This window comes from Diplodia seriata (assembly GCF_021436955.1).
Source record: "Diplodia seriata strain FDS-637 chromosome Unknown scaffold_9, whole genome shotgun sequence".
Lineage (NCBI taxonomy): Eukaryota > Fungi > Ascomycota > Dothideomycetes > Botryosphaeriales > Botryosphaeriaceae > Diplodia > Diplodia seriata.
Genome location: NW_027117316.1, coordinates 1,447,477 through 1,468,088, shown reverse-complemented (window position 1 = coordinate 1,468,088; position 20,612 = coordinate 1,447,477). Strand labels below are relative to the sequence as shown.

Sequence of the window (20,612 nt, the reverse complement as noted above, 5' to 3'; positions counted from 1 at the left end):
CCATGACGCGGGATCCAGGAAAGCGAACGTAGACGAAGGAGGGCGCTGGCACAGCCAGCCCCAAGCTCCGAGCAGAGCCGAGATGCCCGTGTACAGGATCATGGGCCCGTACGCGCTGCCGTACGCACCGGCGGCGGCTGCGAGGCCACCTCCACTCTCGCCACCAGCACTGCCGTCTATCATCTGCCCATGATTACCACCACTGACAGCGGCGGCGGCGGCGGCAGCGTTTCGTGCGCGAGTCGAGGCGATGAGCGCGACGCTGATCGGACCGCTGACCACGTTGCCGACGCCGCGCCCGCCCGCCAGCAGGCCAAAGGCGAAGCCCGTGTCCAGCGTTGGGTTCTCACGCTCGAGCTCGCGCAGCACGCCGCCCCACGTGCTGCTGAAGCCACCCGCGAAGAAGCCGTAGGCGAGGGCGAAGACGACCAGGAGGGCGACTGACGATGATGACGGCGACGATCTGCCGCCGGTAGTAGCAGTAGCAGCAGCAGCTAGTAGTGTGTTGTTGGCTCCGGCTTCGCTGATGCTGGCGCTGGCGCTGACAGCACTAGTCATGATTCTGCCTATAGACAGATCAGATCAGAAAAAAATACCTCTGTGGTTAGCTGATGAATTGGACAGTATTGGCCCCACCGAACTACTGGATGAACTAGCAGTAGCATCACGCACTTCCCGCTCGCTGGTCGGCTACTATTGTTGGCAGCAAGCCACCGCGCTAATGATGCTTTGACTCATCACCAGGTAAGGAAAAGAAAAGAGGGAAAGGGAAACTTGGAGAGGGAGAAAACAATATGCATGTGCGTACCTGTGCTGTAACCACCACTGCCACCACCACGGGGCCCCGCCAAGCCCCAAAACAGGAGCACCGCTCCCGCCGAGGGCAGGGCCGATACGAGCAGCACGCGGCGCATCCCATTTGCGTTGTCGCCATGCACGCGGTCGCACAGGGCGCCGATGAGGATGCCGCCGGGGACGGACGTGGCGTTGAGCAGCGCAAGCAGCAGCGCGCCTGTCCGCGCCGGCAGCGCCAGCTCCTGCGTCGCGTAGCTGGGCAGGTACGCCGCGGGCAGGAAATAGCCCAGCGACTGCAGCACGTTGCCCGTCTGCAGTACCCAAAAGCTGCGCGAGCGGAGCAGCGGCAGCGCGTCGAGGCGGCGTCGTCTCCCGCTGCTGCTGCTGTTGCTGCTGCTGCTGCTGCGGCGGCGGCGGCGATGCTGGTCGCCTGAGGTGGTGGTGGCGGTGCTGTTGCTGGCGCTGGTGGTTCTCGTTGCTGCTGTTGGGTTGTTGGTCCTTGGCGTCGATGGCGAGGGAGATGCCGCCGCCGTCGATGAAGACGAGGGTGGGCGCAGGACGAATAGCAATGGCGCCGTGATGGCAATCTGCCGACGTTTGCCGTGTGCAGTTAGTGAGATGTATTTCAGGCGCGGCGAGCAAGCATCTGAGCAATCCTGCAGCAAAGATTGCAGACAAAGATGACCCGAAGTGCCACATCCTAGTCTGATGCCTGATCACATCCGTTCACCGCTCCACCACAATCTGGTGACTTGGGTGTGGAAGCAAATAGAGACGGACTGCGTACTAAGTGGTTCCTAGCGAAAAGACACATGACCAAAACAATAGGCTGAGGGAAGAGAGAAGGAAGGGGAGGGGGGAAAAACAAGAAAACTTCACGCCAATGGCAACAAAATGAAAAAATTCCACACTTACCACAGCAGCCGTCCAAGCCAACATCGTCGTGCGGTAGCCAAACCGCTCCAGCCCGGCCGAGATGGCAAAGGGCAGGCCGACGCCCGTCGCGCTCTTGCCCGCCCACATGATGCCGTAGGCCAGCCCCTTGCGCCGCGAGAATCGCTCGTCCAGGCACAGCGTCGATTGCGCAAAGAGCAAGCCCGCGCCAACGCCGGCGACGATGCCTTGCAGCGCGACCAGCTGCCAGACTCGCCGCGCGAACGCCGACGCCAGGAAGCTGCCGCCGAGCACGACCAGCCCGGCCGGCCCGAACCAGCGGCGTAGCGATGGGTATAGCGTGAGCAGTGTGAATGTCAGTGGCGAGGAGAGGTAGAGGATGCCCTTTTGTTTTTGGAGGTGGGTGATACGTTAGTCGCGGCTTTTCCTGTCAAATGGAGAAAAGAGAAATTGTTGTTCTTATGTGACTTGAAACTGCCAGTCTGTAGAATGGAATGATGTAGGAAAGATCCAGCATTGCTGGAGAGATGTCTCGACTGCTCATTGGAGTGGATTTCGTCTTGCTTCTCTGCCAAAAAAAAAAAAAAAAAGAAAAGACACAAAGCCGCCACGTCTCGCAGGGTAAGCGTACAGTTGAGGCCGTGCCAATATTAGCAACACTTGACTTGTCGCCAAGGAGGTCCGGAGCACTAGAGTAGTATTCTTGGAAGATACCAAAAGCTATGGAAAAGCCTGGATCCGCGGTTAGAACGGATCTGATTCAACGGGGGCCTGCTAGCCCTCAGGGAGCTGTACCCCAGACTGGAACCTGTATGAGCGAACAGGCGGCCAGGACGATCCACGCAGTCTTGCCACCATCGATCTGTGATGGCATCTCTTGCTCCATTTCGAAGGGTGCTGGATGGTTATCCGGCCGCTCTGCTGTCATTATGGACTCTTCCGCCGCTGCAGTCCACGTGGGCTGGCTTCGACGGGCCTCTGTGTTCCGGAAGCTGGCCATTGTGCCACAGTTTAGATTAAACGCTGAGGTAGCCTGGGTGAAATAGTGAAGAGCGAACCCTATTGTGAGCTCCGCGGTTTGGCAAAGAAGATGTGAGAGCAGTGATTCGAAGGCAGAACTTAGACGTATAACGTGGGGTAATCACAAAGGTGGAGTAAAGGAAGGACAGTTCTTCCTTATCCGAGATCGGCCGCATCAAGTTAAACGCGGATCGCCTGGTGATTGCACAATACTCACATCGCAGCCAACCAGGCTTAAGTGGCAAAGTGTACGTCTGTCTGTCAGCTGATCACGTATGTGTCCAACGAAGGAGAGGTACTGATTGACGTGCTTGCTCCTTTCGCTTCAAAGACTTGTGCTGCAACAAGGCCTATCTTCAATGGGATTCGGACGAATGGCTTGCGCATCCGACCTGAGCAAAAGCCTTTCAATCGTGTTTGATAATGCTCATTTAGGCAAAACTCTGCCAAGCTTGCGAAATACATAGCGAAGAGACACGCCGTGAGATATGTCCCTACAGTCGATTGCGGGATATCCTGTCCTTTCATGTCTCATGAGCAGCTAAAGCAAAGACCCTCGTGTTGATGCAGACCTTTTTATAGGAGACGGTTCAGACAACTGCCCACGTAAGTACGGAGCATACATACTTTGACAGGACAGTTTTGGCAGGGTTGAATTCTTTATCTCCCGCGTCGTCGGATTGAGTCCAAATGGCCACGGTGATTTGCCACGGCGGCAGCGAAACGCATCGAAAGGTCTCACTCTGGCTGGCCTCGCCGGCGTGGATAAGGCTCATTCTGACGATAGTTGGGATACATGTCTCCAGGAAACTCGCCCACGCGGCTATGGTGCGGCTGTGGTCTTTGTCAGACGTGAAAGAAGCTACGCGCCGGCTTTGGATTCTCGTATGCGAAGGATGCAGCTTGTTCCTGAGCTCAGGTCACGCCGTACCCTGCAACGTTCGGTCGATGCACACCGTCTGCAACGAGCGCAACATCCCTGTAGCTGAAGCGACGCAGCTGTATACTGCAATCCTGCAATGCGCATTCTCTTTGCTTCCGGCGATGCCGTGGTACGCGAGAGACGGCCCCCCATAATTTCCGAGCGTGAGCGTGCTGGCAACAACCCGGGGTTGAGTCAACGTGCCTTGTCAGACATAATAGCATGGTGAATATGAGGGTGTAGAAGTTCGAAGGAAGGCTCTCAGCCGCAATCTTTCGGGTGAGCTGAAACCGCCCACCCATTACGCGCAAGATCAGCCCGGAGGCGCAGGCGCATCAGGATCATGTCGGCAACGTGCATGGCGTTATCGACATCTGGCACGCATGATCGTGGAGGCGAGCCAAGATTCATGCCGCCCGCGGTGGCTTCCGTCGACGTAGCCGAGCGGTGTCGACTGCTGCAGCGAGCGCCATCCCCTGCCATTGAATATCATGCCCTCGCTTCAAAACCACTGGTATGGATCCAGGCGGCTATGCGACGACGGCGGATGCGCAATGAGCGAAAGCGTTCGGTGGAGGCCCCGGCCATGGGAAGAGTGCGCGATTGCGCAGGGACAGCGGCAGCGGGTCGCAGCTTGGAGCGACGCTCGAGCGTATGGGCGAGTGCTGGAGGAGGCCAGGCAGGTGTTTCGGGGGTCGACTGCTCTGGTCAGACCGTTGGCAGAGGAGAGATGGAAGGAAGCACGACCGGCAGAGCGTGAGCGGCGCAACTCGGCCGATGCCCCGCGGTGAGATCATTGCTCCACGACCTCGTGAAAATGTCCGCTGTACACATCCAAGCCCACCCCGCCGCTCCATCTCGAACGCGCTGCCGTCTGAGGCTCGTCCCTGCATCCGGCTTGCCTGTTACTTGTTTGCCGAAAGCGATTCGCGGGGCGCTGACAATGAGCCCGTGACCAACGCCAACACCGACCCTCGTTGTATGCTTGCTTTCACAACGAGATCCTCTTTGTCTTGCAATCCATGCGGAAGCGCAGGGTGATCTTTAGACCTGCCGCCATGTCGCAGCCGCAGCAGGAGTCCGCGTCCCAGCACCCGCAATTTTCTGACCCCGCCCAGCCGTCGCCGTCTGACCGTCTGGACGAGCTGCTGTTGGACTCGACTTCGCGCCTGCAGGAGATTACCGACGACGAGTTTGAAGACATGGACGACGACTGTCCCAAGGGCGAAGTTGTGCCTGACCTTGCCGAGCTCTCCATCGCGCCAAAGCCGCCCGCTCTGTATTCGACTCTGCCGCCGCTGTTTGACTCCCTGAAGACGCAATCTTCCGAAGACCAGCGGGACACGGTCGAGAGGATCTTGCCTTTCCATGCTGAGAACCCCGACAGCCTCAAGCTTAATTCGCACGGCATCCCGCACTTGCTCCGTCAAAAGCATCTTGAGTACGCTGAAGATGGATTGGCCGACTATCCAGCTCAATTCGTTGCCATGGACGCCAGCCGCCCGTGGATACCTTATTGGAGCCTCTTCGCAGTTGCTATTCTGGGAGGAGATACTTCCGAGTTCCGTGAAGGGTGAGTTTGCCTCTGTTCGGCCTGTATTCCGGCTTCCGAAGCTCGGGACAACGCCCCTCTGTTGGTGCTGGGCAGTATTCCTCTCCAGCTTCCCCACAAGATACTCGGGACTTAGAGGCCTTGTCTCTTCTTTTGGCGTGATGGCAGCAATATTTGCCGCATCTGTGGCAATCGACATCCACTCAGAGTTCTAACTTGGTTTGACAGTGCTGTCCAGATGTACCGGCCTCTGCAGAGCTCAACTGGTGGCTTTGGCGGAGGACACGGTCAATCGCCCCATGTCATTGGATCATATGCTAGCGTCCTTGCTCTCGTCGCCGTGGGCGGAGAAGAGGCGTACGAGCTGATAGACCGCAAAGCAATGTCCGTGTCCCTTTGCTCCTCACGGACAACCTGACTGAACTAACCCTTCCCACAGGTGGCACTTCCTTGGCCGTATGAAGCAAATTGATGGCGGTTTCACCGTCACCGATGGGGGCGAGGAAGATGTGCGGTGAGCAACCGAACCGAAGCCGCACAACCCCGTCACTTAATAGAGCGTATATGCTGACTTGTCCGGTCCTCAAAGCGGCGCATACTGCGCTATGGTCATCATATCCCTGCTCAACCTCCCAGTCGAGCTGCCCCAGGACGCGCCTGCCCGCACGGCCGGCCTCACGCTCTTCACTGACCGGTTGCCGGAGTGGATATCGAGCTGTAAGTTCTCCTGACTCTGATGCCATCACTTCTTGTTTCATCATCCTTCCTTGAAGATCGTCTTGTACCTACAAGGAAACAACCCTGACAATCCCCCACAGGCCAGACCTTTGAGGGTGGCATCGGCGGTGCCCCCACTAACGAGGCTCATGGCGCCTACGCCTTCTGCGCCCTGGCTTGCCTCTGCATCCTGGGCGCGCCATTTGACGTGCTGAATCGGCACCTCGACCTGCCGGCACTGATCCATTGGCTGTCGTCGCGGCAGCAGGCGCCCGAAGGTGGTTTCGCCGGGCGCGCCAACAAGCTGGTCGACGGCTGCTACAACCACTGGGTTGGCGGCTGCTGGGCATTGGTGGAGGCCGCACTGCAGGTCCCGGGAACGGCGGACAGGAGCGTCGCGAGCGGCTTGTGGAGCAGAGAGAGTATGGTGCGGTACATCCTTTGCGCGTGTCAGGGCAAGCACGGCGGCCTGAGAGACAAGCCTGGCAAGTAAGTACTTTTTTCCCCGCCCATTCTGTCCCTTTGTTTCCTCTCACTGCACTATGCGATCGCTATGGGTAAGCTTTTAGCGGACGCGACGATCCGGGTATCACTATACTCGTTCCTGGAGCCCGTCGTCGTACTGTTATGCTCTCGGCTACCAGAGGCCTATGATCCCATTGCGCAGATCACCCGTTCCCGAAAGAAAAGCTTCCCTATGAATGAGCTGATTTGGTCTCCCCTCAACCAGGCCGGTGGACGGTTATCACAGCTGCTACAACCTTTCCGGCCTCAGCGCCGGCCAGTACCACTACACTTACGTTCCGCCTTCCGGGACTGCCACCGGCAACGACGACGGAAGCAGTTTCTCCCCGACGCTCAACGCCGGCTTCTACTGGGCAGCCGCGGACGCGCCGTCAGACGGCGAGCACAACCACCGCGTCTGGGACGAGGAGGACCGCGTCGGCAAGGTCAACCCGGTTTACGTCCTCCCGTGGGGCGTGGCCGAGGCTGCAAGACGGTACTTTGAGGAGAAGGTCGGATTCTGATGGGTCCAACCGTCCAACCCTCCCCTAGTCTGGAAGTGTGAGGTTAGTAGCGCGTGAGCGGAAAGCGGCGGGGAAAGGGGAAGGAGGAGAAAGTCGATGCCAAGGATCCTTGTGCGGTTTCGAGTAGGCTGTGGCTTGTCAAGAAGTTTGGTCGGTGGTTGATGGGGAAGAAAGCGGTTGGCCAGGTTTTCGATGTAAGGTCAAGCTCTCTTAGTGTGGGGACAGAGCTGGAGTCATGGTAGAAGTGAGGGGCAAAGGTAGTTTGAGATGCTGGTTCGTGTGCTGTGCGACTGGTGGGCGGGAAAAGCATGCACGCGCGGGAATATGCACGATGTGGTAGATAGGCGAGCGAATGTAGAGGTCGATCATCTGAGCTTGCGCGGAAAAAGAAACAGAAGGGAGCGAAGTGCCGCAGATCGACATGTCATTGTGTTTCTGCGGCGAGCCGCAACTTCACACTACGTGGATTCGCCCGGCGTGTCCGAACGAAACACTTGCTTTCTCGCTGGTTCCCTCCTCTTTGGTCTTCTTTCTTTTTTCTCCTGGGTCCCTCTGTTTGACAACTCACGGCCGCGCTCGTCTCACAAACGAGAGCCGCGTACCCGGTTCTCGCGCGCAGTCGTTCGGGACCTAATCATTTCCCACCATACTCTTCCGCTACCCCGGCATCCTGGCTAACTACCGGCATCCCTTCCGTCCTGCCCACATCCCCCCCTCAGTTGGCCTCGTGGTACACGGTCATGACGCCCTGGATTCTGGGCTTCAGAAAGGCCTTGATGGCCTTGTGGGCCTCGCAGTCCTCGTCATAGAACTTCATGTCATCGAGCGAGGCAAAGACGGTGTTGGCGGCGATGGTGAAGTCCTGGTTGCGGCCGGCCGGGTCTGGGATGACGGCATTGGCCTTGGCCGAGATGATGTAGGGTTTGGAGTCCTGCACGCCCGCCCGAAGAGCACACGGCGAAACGCTGGTGAGCCCGCGAGCCGCCAAACGGTTTTCACACAGAGACAACAGAGGACCGGGTGGAGATTGAAGGGGGTGGTCGATTGTGAGGGAGGGAATGGGTGCAAGTGACGTGGTGATGACTGTGGAGCTGCAGCGATTGTCCTTGTAGATGCACGGCTCGTCTTCCCGGCGTGCTGGGAGAGACATTGCCCGAGGGGCCGGGCTGGGTCATACCTTCTTTGCGTCGGCGGAGAGGGTGGTGTATTTCTCCAGGATGGCGGGAATGTCGTCGGCGTTCGGGACCTTGAACAGGGTGATGCGGTTGATGGGCGTCGCCATGGTGGTGCAACGCTGGAGCTGGAGCTGGAGCTGGAGCTGGAGCTGGAGCTGGAGCTGGAGCTGGAGCTGGAGCTGGAGCTGGCGGAGGGCGGGAGGCGGGAGCGGAGCTTGCTGCGGAGCGTGCTGCGGAGCTGGTGACACAACGGCTTCTGAAGCTGGACGGGACACAGCAGGAGTGACGGGCTGGACGCTGCTGGGCGGGCTTGGGCGGGCCTTTCAATTGCGGACATCCAAGGGCGTCGGATGGCGGGGCGCTGCACGCGTCTCACAGCGCGGAACCCCGCCGCGGTTGTCGGGGTCTGGTCAGCGCTGCGACGGCGGCCGGCTCATAAGCTACATACGGCCCCTCACCGCCCTTCGCGCAGCCAAGCGGCACGACATCCAGGCACCGGGCCGGCAATCTGCGATTGGCGGTGGTCCGGAGTGCAGCTCGAGGGCCGTGGGACCCCGCGTTCGCTGCGCGCGATCAGTGATTACCCGGCGATCCAGAGCAGCGCTGCCCATGCACCCTCATCTCAAGGGGCGCACGGCAGCTGCGCGCGCGATGCAGCTCGCGAGCGTGCCTCGCACAGCAACGCGGCCGGGTCGCACATGCTCGCGCTCGCTCGGCCTCCAGCTGCTCTGGCGCACATGGTGCCGATTGCAACGGCTCGACTCATGCCGGGCCGCTGACCCTTCGCCCGTTGCGGACGCGGGCGCATATAGTTCCACCTCGTCGCCCTCAAGCGCCTGCCAACTCACTGTGCATGAAGCACGGCCGGCCGGCGACAAGGCTCTCCCAGCGGTACCACCAACCGTGTCAACCCATCATCCCGGTGCGACTCGACAAGCCACAAACACCTGCTTGCCATCAACGGCGCGCTCGCTTCTTCAGTGCAGCGGCCAGCTCTTGGGCACTGCATTAGTGAGCTCGACGATCGCAGTCCTCACGTACCTCGCGAATCACGCTACGCATGCAGCCCGGTGGCGACACCCCAGCCCGAGGCCCTCTATCAAAACAGCCTACCACTGCCCGCTCTACTGGCGAAAACGCGCGCCAACACATCAAATATGGGTCGCAACTGCCCACAGAGCCTCAGCGAGCCCTGCAGGCCAATGCCCGAGCATCGACGGAGATGCATATCCTCGCATGCCCGCTGCATCCCGCCTCCTGCAATAAAGCTCTCTGTGTCCCGCCTCTCGTTGGAAGAGGCTCCTCTTGTCTAGTCCCGTCCCCCCATTGCCTCTCGCCCTTGCCGCCTTGCGAGCCCGCCTCCATCACGAGCCCGTTGACAATCGCTGCTGTACCACGACAAGCCACACTGCGCTGCCATTGACGAGTCGGGACATTGCTGCTGCATCATTGGCCTCCTGCCACCATGTTCTACATAATGTACCTGACCGGTAAGCCTCGCGTGCTTTCTTTTCTCGCCGTCCCATTGCCCCCGGCATTGGCTGACGCCAGCCAGGCCTCTGCCAACGCCGTCACTGGCCCGACCCGCTGTATGAGTGCTATCGCACCCGCCATGGCTATACCTGCACCGTCCGCGTCAACAACCGCGAGTACACGACCGACGCCGAGTACGAGTCGGATGAGCTCGCCCGCAATGCCGCCGCCACGCGCGCCTACATGATCTGCCGCAACTTCTCCGTCAACGACGGCATGTATCCGGGCCAGCGCCAGGGCCAGGGCGGCGTGATCCAGGGCTTGCCCGTTGCCATTGGCACTGGCCGCCGCAGCACCTACTCGTCCTCGTCCAATGACTACGACAGCGGGAGCGGCGGGAGCTCGCCCCGGAGTAGCGATTACGGCCTCGAGACCGAGAGCAGGCGGAGCAGCAAGAGCGCGTCCGGCAGCTGTTATTGCGGCCGCGGGACATATGAGAAGTGTTCGACGTGCTGGCGCTAGAGGCCGATCCTCCCTCTGCTTGCTCAAAAAAGTAAAAGGAAAAAGAAAGAAAGGAGAAGGTCCGCGAGGAGCTCTCCGCAGCTGTGCAATTCCCCGAAAAGAAACCCCGCTGGGCGTCTTCCGCCCTAACGACTTTATTCACGACCCGACCGACGGCCTTCCAAGACTTGTTTTCTTCACGACCAATTGGCCTTTTCATGACCTTCTCACGACTGCATTCACGATTCTCATTCTCTCCGCCTCATCTCGTACTTGGGGCCTACTGGGTGGCGCAACGAGGCTTTGCTGATTTTGATCTTCCCTTTGTCTCTTCGGGAAAAGCAGTGCCGCCTAGGGACTGGCAAGCACTCTATGATACCAATACCACCGACGAGCCTTGGGCGGTTTGTAAATTGTTGTTCCTTTTTCTGCTCCTTCCCCGCTTCCTCAATACCGCAAGCGACGAGCAGTCCGCATCAAAGCATCATTGATTGAAAAGGGAAAAGGGAACATTGGCGGCTATTTTGTCTTCTTTCCCTCTCAGTTCTTGTTTTTCGCTTCTTGACAAAATCTCACGACATGATGTTCATGAGAGCCTTGTCGTTTGAGGGACCAAGTCTTGAAGCCCTTGTTTTTCATTTTCGACCCTTTCCTCACGTGTCCTAAGTGCTTGGAAGTTTCCCCCCCTTTTTTTTGTGGGGGGGGGGGGGGGGGGGGGGGGGGGGGGGGATCCTTGATGGTTGGGAGGGGTTTGAGCCTGCTAACTAGTCCTGCCTCTGCGCTTTTCCACTCGAAGAGCCATCGGGCTGAGAAGATTGCTGAAGATCAAGTGTCTATGTGCCTCCTCTCTTCCAAGCTCTTGGAGAGACCTAATAGATTGAGGATTGATTTCCACAACATATGCTTTCTTGCTTGACCGCCTTGCCGCGCGCCGTTGTCTCTGTCGTCTATTTTTGGTTCCATTTTGCATTTTCGAATCCTGCCATGTTACCATGGTCCCGCACAGCCCCTGGTTTCAAACCGGGCGATTGCGTTCGCCTACAATTTTTTCTTTCCAAGTGGTCATGCTCTATCTACTACTGTGGTGCTGGCGACTCGGGTTGGCTTTCCTCCTATTTTCCGGGTCCTACCATCCAATCATCTTACACATAGACTAGACGTATGAGCTGATATGTGGTACATTATATATTATTTGTCGCATAAGAGCTTTTTTTTTTTTTTTTGTTGGCCTGGGTTGGCGCGCATCATCTAGAAGTGCGGTACGGCCCGCAACCTTACTTGCCACACACTCGACGAAGGGCGGCACTCTCACACGCTAGTTAGTTAGTGGCGCACTTTGGTTCCATGGCTTGTATGGTCGGCCTTTCAGACCCCATCGCAATGGTTCTCCACCAGTTGGGAACCTTCTTGCCAGGGTCTTTCGCAAGGGCAGTCGGTAAGCCTGGAAGCCGAAGCGGTGAAAGCACTTTTGTGCGAATATTATCAGTAGAGCGTAGGACGCGCGTTTACAGCCCACTGGCAATATTTAGATCGAAATTGGTTGTTGGTTCTGAAGTAAATGGCTGGACAATCTCCAGAATCTCTACCACGGAACTGCGGCTCTCTTGGAATATAGCTATCCCTGGATACACTTTCAACCGACCAAACAAATACCGACCCACAGCGCAAATAACGCCCGATATCGTGCTTTGCAAACCCATACCAAGGGTTGCGGCACCGTTCAGCCACGAGAATATCGTGAACCCCATCATTGAAGGGTCTTCAAGCTGCGTATAAATTAGGATGTCGCCCACTTCCTTTCACCATTCTTCAGCTACATTCGACTTGCCGGAGGACAAAGCCCATATCACCGGACCATTCCGACCTCTCCGGATATTTTCACCTACGGACAATAGCCAAGCCTGCCTCTGCATCATGGCGCCTCCTGAACTGCCTGCAGAGCAGGGCTCGACAGAACATCGATCGGCAACGCAACCATCGACGGCATCTCTTGTCGAGCGCGATGATGAACCCGTTTACACTCCCACAATCCCCTCGGCTGATCAAGATGAATGGCGGCGGATCCACAGGATGTGGCCGCCGCCCCACGAAATGGCGGAGCCCCATCCGAGTGTCTACGAGGGATATTACAAATATTACGAAGAAAAGCGTGACATCGGAGCTGAGATCACGCGCCACGGAATGGAGCATCCGATACTGGTGCACGGAGATGGTATGAAGATGGAGAAGCGCGCAATCGAGGAAAAGGAAGTGCAACCACAGTTATACATGGGTGGCCACTGTGGTCCTCTGGGCACCTGGCGCGACGCATGTCCCGAAGACTACTTCCAGGGCTTGGATAGGCATGGTAGTGACACGGGTGCGGTCATTGCCGTCTCGGCCCTCGGCGTCGCTTCTACGGTTGGCCTCTTCGCAGCCCTGGTCACGGTGTTGGTGTGTGGATACAAGCGTTGGGACAGGCGGAAGACATCATCTGGAGACCAAGCTTGAGAGAGAAGTGATTGGGTCTTTGCTACTGTCTGTCTTATTCGGGGGCTTGTCGAAGTTCGTGTGTTTTGTCTCTTCCGGAACCAGAGCTAGTCGTGTGTGGATGAGGAATGAGATGAAGTGACACTCCTGGCTTGTTGAGCGTGAACCGTGTGCAGAGTCGTGAAGTTGCGGCGTACCGTGGTGATGGATGGGCTGATAAGATCCATGGCCGGAAATGACCCGCTCGCGTGGCAACGATGACGGCCTGCAGCTCTGGAAGCCTACCGAATCTCCGTCAACCTCCCAATCGCCCTCCTCACCCAAGCTTGCCCCGTTCGAGCTGCACCCTTCCAGTCAGAGCATGCCGTAATCCTCAACCGAGCCTCGTCCGCCGCGGCCGTCCGACGACGACAACATCTCCCCACCTCCGCGCGCCCCGCCCAAGCTCCTGCCCGCAAGCGACCCACCATGTTCCAAACCTTCACCGGCTCATCGCGCCGCCCACGTCAGGTCAACCTCTCCGGCCGTGTGTCCAACCCCTTCGCCCAGCTTGGCGCCGGACAAGGCTCGCAGTCCGCCGTTCAAAGCGCCCAGCAGGAGCGAGCCCAGCGCCAGCGCGAACGTGACCGTCTCCACGCCGCCAGGCTCATTCAGAACGCATGGCGCGGCCATGCCTGCCGCCGAGCTTTGTACGACCAGACAAGACGGGATTGGGATGCCCTCGAGAGCCAGTGTACGTGGAACGCTGCCGGAACAGAGTGTGGCACCCCGACTGACAACTCCCCCCACGCAGCCCATGCCGATGCAGCCTACCCCACCGAGGCCGATGCCTTCCTCCAGATCCAACGCCTCCTCCTCTTCATGAACCTGCGCAACGATGACGACCACAGGAGACTCACCCGCTACTGCAATCGCGCCATGAAGTCGGAATTCACAGGGGGGCCTTGGCCCATGGCTTATTTGCGCTTGGAACGGGCAGTGCTGGGCACCCTGAACCGCCAGATCAAGGCTATATCTGAGAGTGCGGACAAGACGGACCGGACTGGGCAGCGCGGACAGACCACCGCTTCGTCTGTGCTCCAGGCTCCAGCTGTTCTGCCGTCGCTTGAAGCGCTGTGTTTTTTGAACGAGTTGATACCCAAGGAGGCCGCAATGTATTCCGACCTCTACTATCAAGCTATGTTTGGCGTCACGACAGCAGCTTTTGTGGCCGAGCCCCCACTAGGTGCGTTGCGTCTCTTGAGCCCCCCTAGAATGTGTTGGTTTTTCACGAATGAACGCTGACATGTTTCGTTAGCGGAAACTCCCGGTCTGCAAGTACAAAAGCAAGCATTACTCCGAGCAGTTCTCATCCCTCTCACAAAGATCCATGCCAATACTGAACAAGCATACGAGGCCTTCGCCGGCCACTACTTGCACGTTGAGGCGTTGAGTGCTGGCAATGCTTACACCTGCGCCGCAACGACCGGACAGGAATGGTTGGATCAACTGGCAGCGGGCTTGAATGTAAAGCTTCTTGCTCATTCTGTTGCCGAACTGGTGCGGACCTCGAGGATCGATAACTGTCAGTTGAGCACGGAGAGCCGCTTGCGCCTCCTGGGCTGCTTCATCTATTGCCACAGGCACGCTCATAACTTTAGCAACGCCCGTGAGTACTCTTCGCAGAAGGATTTTGTCTCCGTAGTGTCGAACCTTCTCTCCTCTGTTGCCGACGATGTCACCCTTGATACTGCCAGCATCGGAGACGGCGACGATGAGAGCAGCTGGAAGAAACAGTCCTACAAACGCGCAACTCTGTCACCATTCTTGCAAGAGCAGATAACATCATTGGTAGACGAGAGCAGCATTCGCAGTCTCTTGGCGGATAGGTCAAGCGATTCGCTGGACGACGAAGCGAGAGAACTAGCCAGTTACGCACTGACTCTAATCCGCTTCTTTCCTCGCAGGGGCGATGAAATCCGCATGTGGCTTTATCTCGGTTCTGGTGACGTCCGAAGCACCCCGGCGATCAAGTACTTCTGGCAGGCTGTCCGCGCTACTGGTGTGGTGCAGAAAATCTCCCGAGACTCCAGAGCTGCGATCGAGCTGTTGAGAGACAGGAAGAGCACGCCTGCAGCCTACCCCTGGCAGGCACCGTCAATACTTGACGAAATTAACTCAATAATCACTAAGGAGTGGCAGGTCATTCTGATTTTCCTAGAGCTCTACATATTCGTTCTGAAAGTTATGGATGATGAGGAGTTCTTCTCGGGAGGCAACGTCATGGACATTGATAGCGGATCAAGGTCGTCAAGGACTCGGGAAAATGCTCTTCCTTTGACTGATGTACGGGACCTCACCGTTTTCCTCAAAAATCTCGGCTTCACCATGTACTTCAACGCGTCGGAGATCCTGGGAGACGACCAAAGGGACACGTCATCTACCGGAGGGATTCGCGATTTCTTCAGACTCTCGTCAGCCCAAGGTGAGGTGCCGGAAAGCACCGAGCAGGAGCGCAGGCCCGAGCAGCACTCGATAGGTGGTATAACGGGAATGAGTCTTGATTATGTTAAGGGACTCGTCACCGGGCTGCTTCGGATGGTGTACGAAAGGGATTCGCGCCGCAAGTTTTTGCCCAAGGACCATTGGCTAATGACGTCTCGTTTCGACATGGGTGGTTTCATCTCTGCCGTGGTTGAAGAGGAGGAGAATCGTAACAGACTCCAAGAAGAGGATGACGAAGATGCGGGCCAAGAGATGGACCAGGACATTGACGGTCTCGACATGAGCAGCGAGCGTCATCTCATCGGTACTCGAAGAACCCAGCAGGCCCGGCACCTCGACAGGTTGCAGATGCAGCAAAGGAGAGCGAGCCGGAAGAGATATCTGCAACTTGTCGCACCGCGCTTGGAGATACTGCAGAACATGCCGTTCTTCATCCCCTTCACCACCCGCGTCCAAATTTTCCGGGAGTTCGTGCGCCTGGACCAGATCAAAAGAAGGCATGGTCGGATCGATCCAGACCAGTGGCGCATGGCTATGATCCACGAACTCCATGCACGCGATCATATCGACAGGCATCACGCCAAGATCAGACGCCAGCATGAGTTTGACGATGCGTTCGAGCAGTTCTACGGACTTGGCGAACAACTGAAGGAGCCCATTCAAATTACCTTTGTGGATCAGTTCGATACGGTTGAAGCGGGCATTGACGGAGGTGGCGTCACAAAAGAGTTCCTGACCAGTGTCACTAGCCAGGCGTTTTCACCGTCGCCAGACGGCATCCACCTGTTTGTGGAAAATGAGGCGCATCTGCTATATCCCAACCCGTCCGCGGTGGAGCATCAGAAAGAGATCTTGCGCGAGGTGGGAGCAAGGGAAGGCTCAAGTATCTGGCTCGAACAAGTGCGGAACCTCCTTGATCGGTACGAGTTCCTTGGGCGCATCGTGGGTAAATGCCTCTACGAAGGAATTCTGGTGGACATCAACTTTGCCCCGTTCTTCCTGCTCAAATGGGCTCTGACCGGTGGTTCGAACTCTGCCACCAAAGAGTCGGGTTACCGCGCGAACCTGAATGACCTCCGTGATCTTGACGAAGATCTCTACCAGGGTCTTTTGAAGTTGAAAAACTACCCTGGCAACGTCGAGGAAGACCTCTCTCTCTACTTCACCATCACCGACGTCGTCCGAACCGACCCGGTGACGGGGAAACAGATGACCGTCACCAAGGAGCTCATGAAAGATGGCGCCAACATCCCTGTCACGGACAGAAACCGGCTCGTCTACATCTCTCTCGTTGCGCGGCACCGTCTGCAAGTTCAGCCGGCAATGCAGACGGGGGCGTTCCTCCGTGGCCTGTCGGCTATGATCTCCCCGTCTTGGCTCAGCATGTTCAACCAGTCGGAGCTTCAGACACTCATCGGCGGAACCTCCAGCAGCATCGACGTCGCAGACCTGCGACGCAACACGCAGTACGGTGGCCTTTACGTCATCGGCGACGATGGCCTGGAGCACTCGAGCATTCGGCTCTTCTGGGGCGTCATGGAGAAACTATCCGACGACGACAGGCGCGCCGTGCTCAAGTTCGTGACGAGCACGCCGCGGGCGCCGTTGCTCGGCTTCGGAAGCTTGAACCCTCGGTTCAGCATCAGGGATGCCGGCCACGACACGACCAGGCTGCCAAGCACGAGCACTTGCGTGAACCTGTTGAAGCTGCCATTGTACAAGGATGAAAGGACGCTGAGGGAGAAGCTGCTCTACGCGGTCAAATCTGGGGCCGGGTTCGATTTGTCGTGATTGGTGACGGCACTTCCAGCGGAGTCCATGCCGGGGACTTGGGTCTTTGGGATGGGCTCTCACTTTTCTATTTCTCTGTCCGCGTCGAACGGTATACTTTTCGGCGAGTTTGTAGCATAGGCTCTAGGGCTGTTGGGCGCTTCTGAGGTGGGGGTCTCCGTCATCGGCGGGCGAGGTTTCTAATTCTTTCAACGCGGGTGGAAGTAGACTGAAGGCTTTCTCAGGCGGTTTGCATACGGAAGCTTGCACAGAGCGAAGAATGCAATGGTTACATCATGTCCGATTCCGATGGTTAGGAGCGAATGGCTGACGGAGACGCTGGGAACCGGATGACTCATCTGGCCATCCAAGCAGGGTGACGCGGTTGCATCAAGCTTTAAGCAGCCGCGCCATTGGCGCCCCAGCCCCCGCGGAACCATGCATCTCGCCCCAGATGATCCGGGAACGAGGGCGGGCGTCAACGGCGCGGCGAAGCGATTGTCTGTAAGCGATGTCGAACCAATCAGGGAGAATGCATTTTGAGCAGTCTTGGACGCCGCTTCCTTATCAGCTTACCGCTTTAGGCTACTCGATGCGGGGTGGTACAGAGTGGGGTAGGCTACCCGATCCTTCGGTTGCGGAAGGAGGGATGGGATTTCGTGACTCCTTCTCCTTTGGCTCTGAGACACTTCGGGCGCTCTTGGTCCACGTGGTCGTTGCACTCGTCGCTGGTATATAGACGAGGCCAAAGCCACGAGCAAAAACTACACAAAGCCGTGCATCTTCTTTTGCCCAGCGCGTGTCGAGCCGCCGCTATTCAGCATGGGAGAAGCGTACACCCAAGAGTCGTACTCGAGGTTCAACCGGCACAAGGAGAGAGGTACGCTTGCAATCCCTTCTACCATGCAATCACCTTACTGACCAGACTCCAGGTACCTACGATGCCGAAACAATCCACAACATCGTCAACACCACCAGCGTCCTGCACGTCTCTTTCGCGGACCCAGCTTCGCCCTTTCCCGTCATGCTGCCCATGATCGGCCAGATTGGGCAGTACGAGGCGGACGTGGAGCCACACCTCTACCTCCACGGCTACGTTTCAACCCGGATCATGAAGGTCACGTCGTCGTCAAATGAGGCCGATGGACAGTCCCAAGGACTAGCCATGACCATCGCCGCGACCAAAGTCGACGGTCTCGTGCTCGCCCTGTCGCCCTTCAGCCACAGCTACAACTACCGCTCCGCCGTCCTCTTCGGCCACGCCGCGCTGCTGCCGTCGTCGGACAATCCCGAGACCCTCTGGGCTATGGAACTCATCACTGATTCCGTCGTGCCCGGGCGGTAAGTGTTTTCTTTTTCTTTGCTTCCTTGCTTCTTTCCTCCTCCTCCTCCTACCCATGTGCACGTGACAACTCACACCCGAAACACTACAGATGGCAGCACACCCGCGTGCCCCCCACATCCTCCGAACTCACGTCAACCCGCATCATCAAAGTCCGCATCGCCTCGGCGACGGCCAAAGTGCGCGCCGCGCCCGCAGCCTCCGAGCGCCGCGACCTCAAGGACCCGGACGTTGTTGGCAAGGTGTGGCAGGGCGTGGTGCCCGTGTGGGAGCACTTCGGCGAGCCCGTGACGAACAAGGCCGCGGGCGGGGTGAGCGAGATCCCAGAGCATGTGGCGAGGTTTGTCGAAGCGGAAAATGTGAATTCGGAGGAGTACGCGGTGGGTGTAGCGGGTGAGAGGAAGGCGGATGAGGAGGAGGAATGAGGTGAAGAAAGGGGGGACGGGAAAGCAGTCACTTTTTGCCATGTCCCTCTTTCTCTTTCTTCTCTCCTTTTGCTCATCAACAAGATTCTTCCCTTTTTCGGTTCCTCTGGTCTCTAGAGCTTTAAACATGTCAATATCAATTTCTGGCTTCACTGATTATCCTGTATTATCCTAATCTTTCCGTCTCTTCCCGCCGCCAACACTGAGAACATGCCAACCTCAGAGCTGTGACCACGCACCCGTCGCCGCCACTCAAGAAGCAACCCTATCCATAACAACCGCACCGGGATCCTTGGTCGCGCCGTCGCCCCATTCGGCACTCCACCCGTTCTCTTCCAGATAGCGGCGCCACGCCTCGTCCTCGTCGTCGAGCCGCGAGCTGACGTCCGGGATGACGAACCAAGCAATCACGGCGCCGAGCGCGGCGAAGGCGGCGCCGATCAGGAAGGTCGCCTGGTCGGCTTTGGACTCGTCGGTCCACGACTTGAGGATGGCGCTGAAGACCTGCGTGCCGATGGCGGCGCCCGCCTTGGAGAAGGCGGAGACGAGGCCCATCATCTGCCCGCGGATGGAGGTGGGGAAGCACTCGGACGCGGTGAGGACGACGGTGCTGTGTTTTTTTTTCGATTTTGTCAGCCGGGGAGCTCCTTGGGTGTGGCAAGTATCAACGTGGATGGAGACGGAAAAAAAGTTGGGGGGGAGGGGGGGTTGAAAGGAAGCGATGAGAATATGGATGGAGGGCAGGATAGCAAAAAAAGGCTCACCTTCCAGGGCCTACTTCTCCCAGCGTCAGGAAGAGCCCGTAGAGGACGACGAACAGCGGGAATACGGTCTGGATCTGCTTGTTCGCGCCGCCCAGGATGAAGCCCAGCCCGGCCTGCAGCGCGAAGCCGAGGCACATGGTCTGCCGGCGGCCGATCTTGTCGGACAGGTAGCCGCCGAGGAAGGGGCCAGGGATGTAGAAGCAGTTGATGACGACGCCCCAGCCCAGGCTCTTGACGAGCGAGTCGGACGCATTCACGCGCGACGTGACGGTCGACGAGAAGATGCCGAAGGGGATGCTGACGTAGTTGTACAGGAACCACGTGGCGGAGCAGCCGATGAAGGCGCGCCAGTAGCGGCGGAAGGCCAGCACGTAGGGCACGCGCTGGCGCCGCATGGCGCTGCGGCGGTACGCCGTCGACACGGCCATGCGGATGCGGAACCAGAAGATGGAGATGGGCGGGATCAGGCCGAGGGCGAAGGACGTGCGCCAGACGGTGCCGTAGCTGCTCTCGCGGCGGTGGGTGCAGAGCAGCAGCAGCAGCGGCACCAGGCCGCCGAAGACGTAGCCCAGCGACGCCGACAGGTCGGCCAGCATGGCGAACATGAAGCCGCGGTGCTTGCGCAGGGCCTTGTTCTCGTCCGTGGCCTCGGTCGCGCCCGCGCCGGAGACGGGGTACTCGCCGCCCGCGCCGACGCCGGCGATGCCGCGGGCGACAATGAGCATCCAGAACATCCCCGTCTCGGTGGTGCCGGATGCGCCGGCGGAGAGGGCGATGCCGAGCACGAGCAGGATGGTGGTGGCGACGGCGCCCGTCTTGCGGCCGAATTGGTCGACGATGCCGCCAAAGAGAAGCATGCCGATGATCATGCCGATCAAAAAGGCATTGCTGAGACGGGTGTAGATGTCGTTCGTCAAAGAGTTGGGGTAGAGAACGGCAAGGAGCAGTTCGACGTTGCCAATGACGGCGGCATTGCTGTGGAGAATCAGAAAGTGTTTTGGAGAGGTGGAAGGGGAAACGCACTATCCATCAGAGCCTATGGCGAGGCCAGAATACAGGATCATCAACCAGACCGAGACTTTGCTGTAGTAAGCCTTCTCGACCTCACCCGCCTCGGCGTCGACCTCGGCCACGGAAGCGTCGTGTTGCGGTTTCTCCTCAGCATCGCGCACCTGTCCCTTGTCTCGGGGCGTAGCAATGACATCGACGTCCCCTGGCGGCGCCATCTTGTGTGGCGGGAGAAAATAAAAGGATGACGATGAACAGTCGAGAACAGGGAGC

General features: G+C 58.2%; 8 protein-coding genes across 8 annotated transcripts; 6 read left to right on the top strand and 2 right to left on the bottom strand.

Annotated features, from left to right (window-relative positions):
- Positions 1-100: 100 nt before the first annotated feature.
- Positions 101-444, top strand: SLS55_008878 (uncharacterized protein; the record flags this gene model as incomplete). Its single annotated transcript, XM_066780283.1, has 2 exons — positions 101-108; positions 168-444. The coding sequence occupies 2 exons, from the start codon at positions 101-103 to the stop codon at positions 442-444; spliced, it is 285 nt and encodes a 94-aa protein (XP_066629512.1).
- Positions 445-4,689: 4,245 nt separating this feature from the next.
- RAM1_2 (CAAX farnesyltransferase (FTase) subunit beta) lies at positions 4,690-6,393 on the top strand (the record flags this gene model as incomplete). The annotated part of the gene is made up of 4 exons (XM_066780282.1): positions 4,690-5,204; positions 5,623-5,697; positions 5,773-5,900; positions 6,002-6,393. The coding sequence occupies 4 exons, from the start codon at positions 4,690-4,692 to the stop codon at positions 6,391-6,393; spliced, it is 1,110 nt and encodes a 369-aa protein (XP_066629511.1).
- Positions 6,394-6,453: 60 nt separating this feature from the next.
- On the top strand, positions 6,454-6,928 carry RAM1_1 (CAAX farnesyltransferase (FTase) subunit beta; the record flags this gene model as incomplete). Its single annotated transcript, XM_066780281.1, has 3 exons — positions 6,454-6,457; positions 6,568-6,574; positions 6,631-6,928. 3 exons carry the CDS (start codon positions 6,454-6,456, stop codon positions 6,926-6,928), a joined length of 309 nt encoding a protein of 102 aa, XP_066629510.1.
- Positions 6,929-7,643: 715 nt separating this feature from the next.
- On the bottom strand, positions 7,644-8,210 carry SLS55_008875 (uncharacterized protein; the record flags this gene model as incomplete). The annotated part of the gene is made up of 2 exons (XM_066780280.1): positions 7,644-7,859; positions 8,106-8,210. 2 exons carry the CDS (start codon positions 8,208-8,210, stop codon positions 7,644-7,646), a joined length of 321 nt encoding a protein of 106 aa, XP_066629509.1.
- A 1,358-nt stretch (positions 8,211-9,568) lies between these two features.
- On the top strand, positions 9,569-10,098 carry SLS55_008874 (uncharacterized protein; the record flags this gene model as incomplete). Its single annotated transcript, XM_066780279.1, has 2 exons — positions 9,569-9,593; positions 9,659-10,098. 2 exons carry the CDS (start codon positions 9,569-9,571, stop codon positions 10,096-10,098), a joined length of 465 nt encoding a protein of 154 aa, XP_066629508.1.
- A 2,916-nt stretch (positions 10,099-13,014) lies between these two features.
- Positions 13,015-16,821, top strand: HUL5_2 (ubiquitin-protein ligase (E3); the record flags this gene model as incomplete). The annotated part of the gene is made up of 3 exons (XM_066780278.1): positions 13,015-13,279; positions 13,340-13,771; positions 13,844-16,821. The coding sequence occupies 3 exons, from the start codon at positions 13,015-13,017 to the stop codon at positions 16,819-16,821; spliced, it is 3,675 nt and encodes a 1,224-aa protein (XP_066629507.1).
- An 801-nt stretch (positions 16,822-17,622) lies between these two features.
- Positions 17,623-18,567, top strand: SLS55_008872 (uncharacterized protein; the record flags this gene model as incomplete). Its single annotated transcript, XM_066780277.1, has 3 exons — positions 17,623-17,680; positions 17,733-18,141; positions 18,234-18,567. 3 exons carry the CDS (start codon positions 17,623-17,625, stop codon positions 18,565-18,567), a joined length of 801 nt encoding a protein of 266 aa, XP_066629506.1.
- A 252-nt stretch (positions 18,568-18,819) lies between these two features.
- SLS55_008871 (uncharacterized protein) lies at positions 18,820-20,557 on the bottom strand (the record flags this gene model as incomplete). Its single annotated transcript, XM_066780276.1, has 3 exons — positions 18,820-19,177; positions 19,332-20,306; positions 20,388-20,557. The coding sequence occupies 3 exons, from the start codon at positions 20,555-20,557 to the stop codon at positions 18,820-18,822; spliced, it is 1,503 nt and encodes a 500-aa protein (XP_066629505.1).
- Between the last annotated feature and the right edge of the window lie 55 nt (positions 20,558-20,612).